The sequence below is a fragment of the Nansenia antarctica genome (assembly GCF_963989245.1).
Source record: "Nansenia antarctica genome assembly, chromosome: 11".
Lineage (NCBI taxonomy): Eukaryota > Metazoa > Chordata > Actinopteri > Argentiniformes > Microstomatidae > Nansenia > Nansenia antarctica.
In genome coordinates this window covers 2546290-2546958 of record NC_137681.1, presented here as the reverse complement: position 1 = coordinate 2546958, position 669 = coordinate 2546290, and the positions used below count along the sequence as shown (strand labels likewise).

Here is a 669-nt window from a genome sequence, read left to right as displayed (position 1 = left end):
ATGCCGCTGTACACCGGCCCTGACGGGGCCCCCGGGGCCCTGGACTACAGCGCCTTCTCCACCGCCCTGTATGGAGAGAGCGACCTCTAGTGGCAGGGGGAGGAATGACACATTGGATGTCCTGCAGCCAAACACAACAGGGATATTTTGACCCATACTTTAGCAACCAACGGAAATATGTTTTAAAGAAAAATATTTACAAGAGTTTTAATATATTAAAAGCAGGTTGGAGATTTTAGTTGGTGATTTATTTATTTCATTAATTGACCAGGTAAAATAATTGAGCAGGTTTTTTTTAAGTGATGCCATCAATGTGAAATTGCATATCATTTACATGTTCGAAGAGGAAATAGTAAGTTATTATCAAGTGACTCAGGCAGAAGCCTTCAATTATTATGTAATGAGAAGATTTGCAATGAAGCAAGTCCTTATGTAACAACTTGTGAGTGCCTCAGTTTCAACAGCAGACCCAATATGTCAGAGCATCAGGTTGTACTGTTTATTATTTTCTAAATGAGTAAAACCTTTCACACTGCTGTACCGTACTGAGCTGAACTGTACTGTGCTGGCCTGGTTACACAGCCACCATAGTTGATGTACAGGTGACAGGTATCAACATAGTTGTACAGGTGACAGTGCTGGAAAGGACAATGTGAACAGAGCGTGTTT

General features: G+C 41.6%; 1 protein-coding gene across 2 annotated transcripts in view; it reads left to right on the top strand.

Annotated features, from left to right (window-relative positions):
- The window catches only part of LOC308167109 (alpha-actinin-2-like), a gene marked incomplete at its 3' end in the record, with an annotated part of 30082 nt that extends 29992 nt beyond the window's left edge, over window positions 1-90 (top strand). For both annotated transcript variants that reach the window (XM_080541482.1, XM_080541481.1), the window contains one exon: window positions 1-90. This exon is cut by the window's left edge and continues 69 nt beyond it. In XM_080541482.1, coding sequence (XP_080397608.1) covers window positions 1-90 — 90 coding nt within the window.
- Between the last annotated feature and the right edge of the window lie 579 nt (window positions 91-669).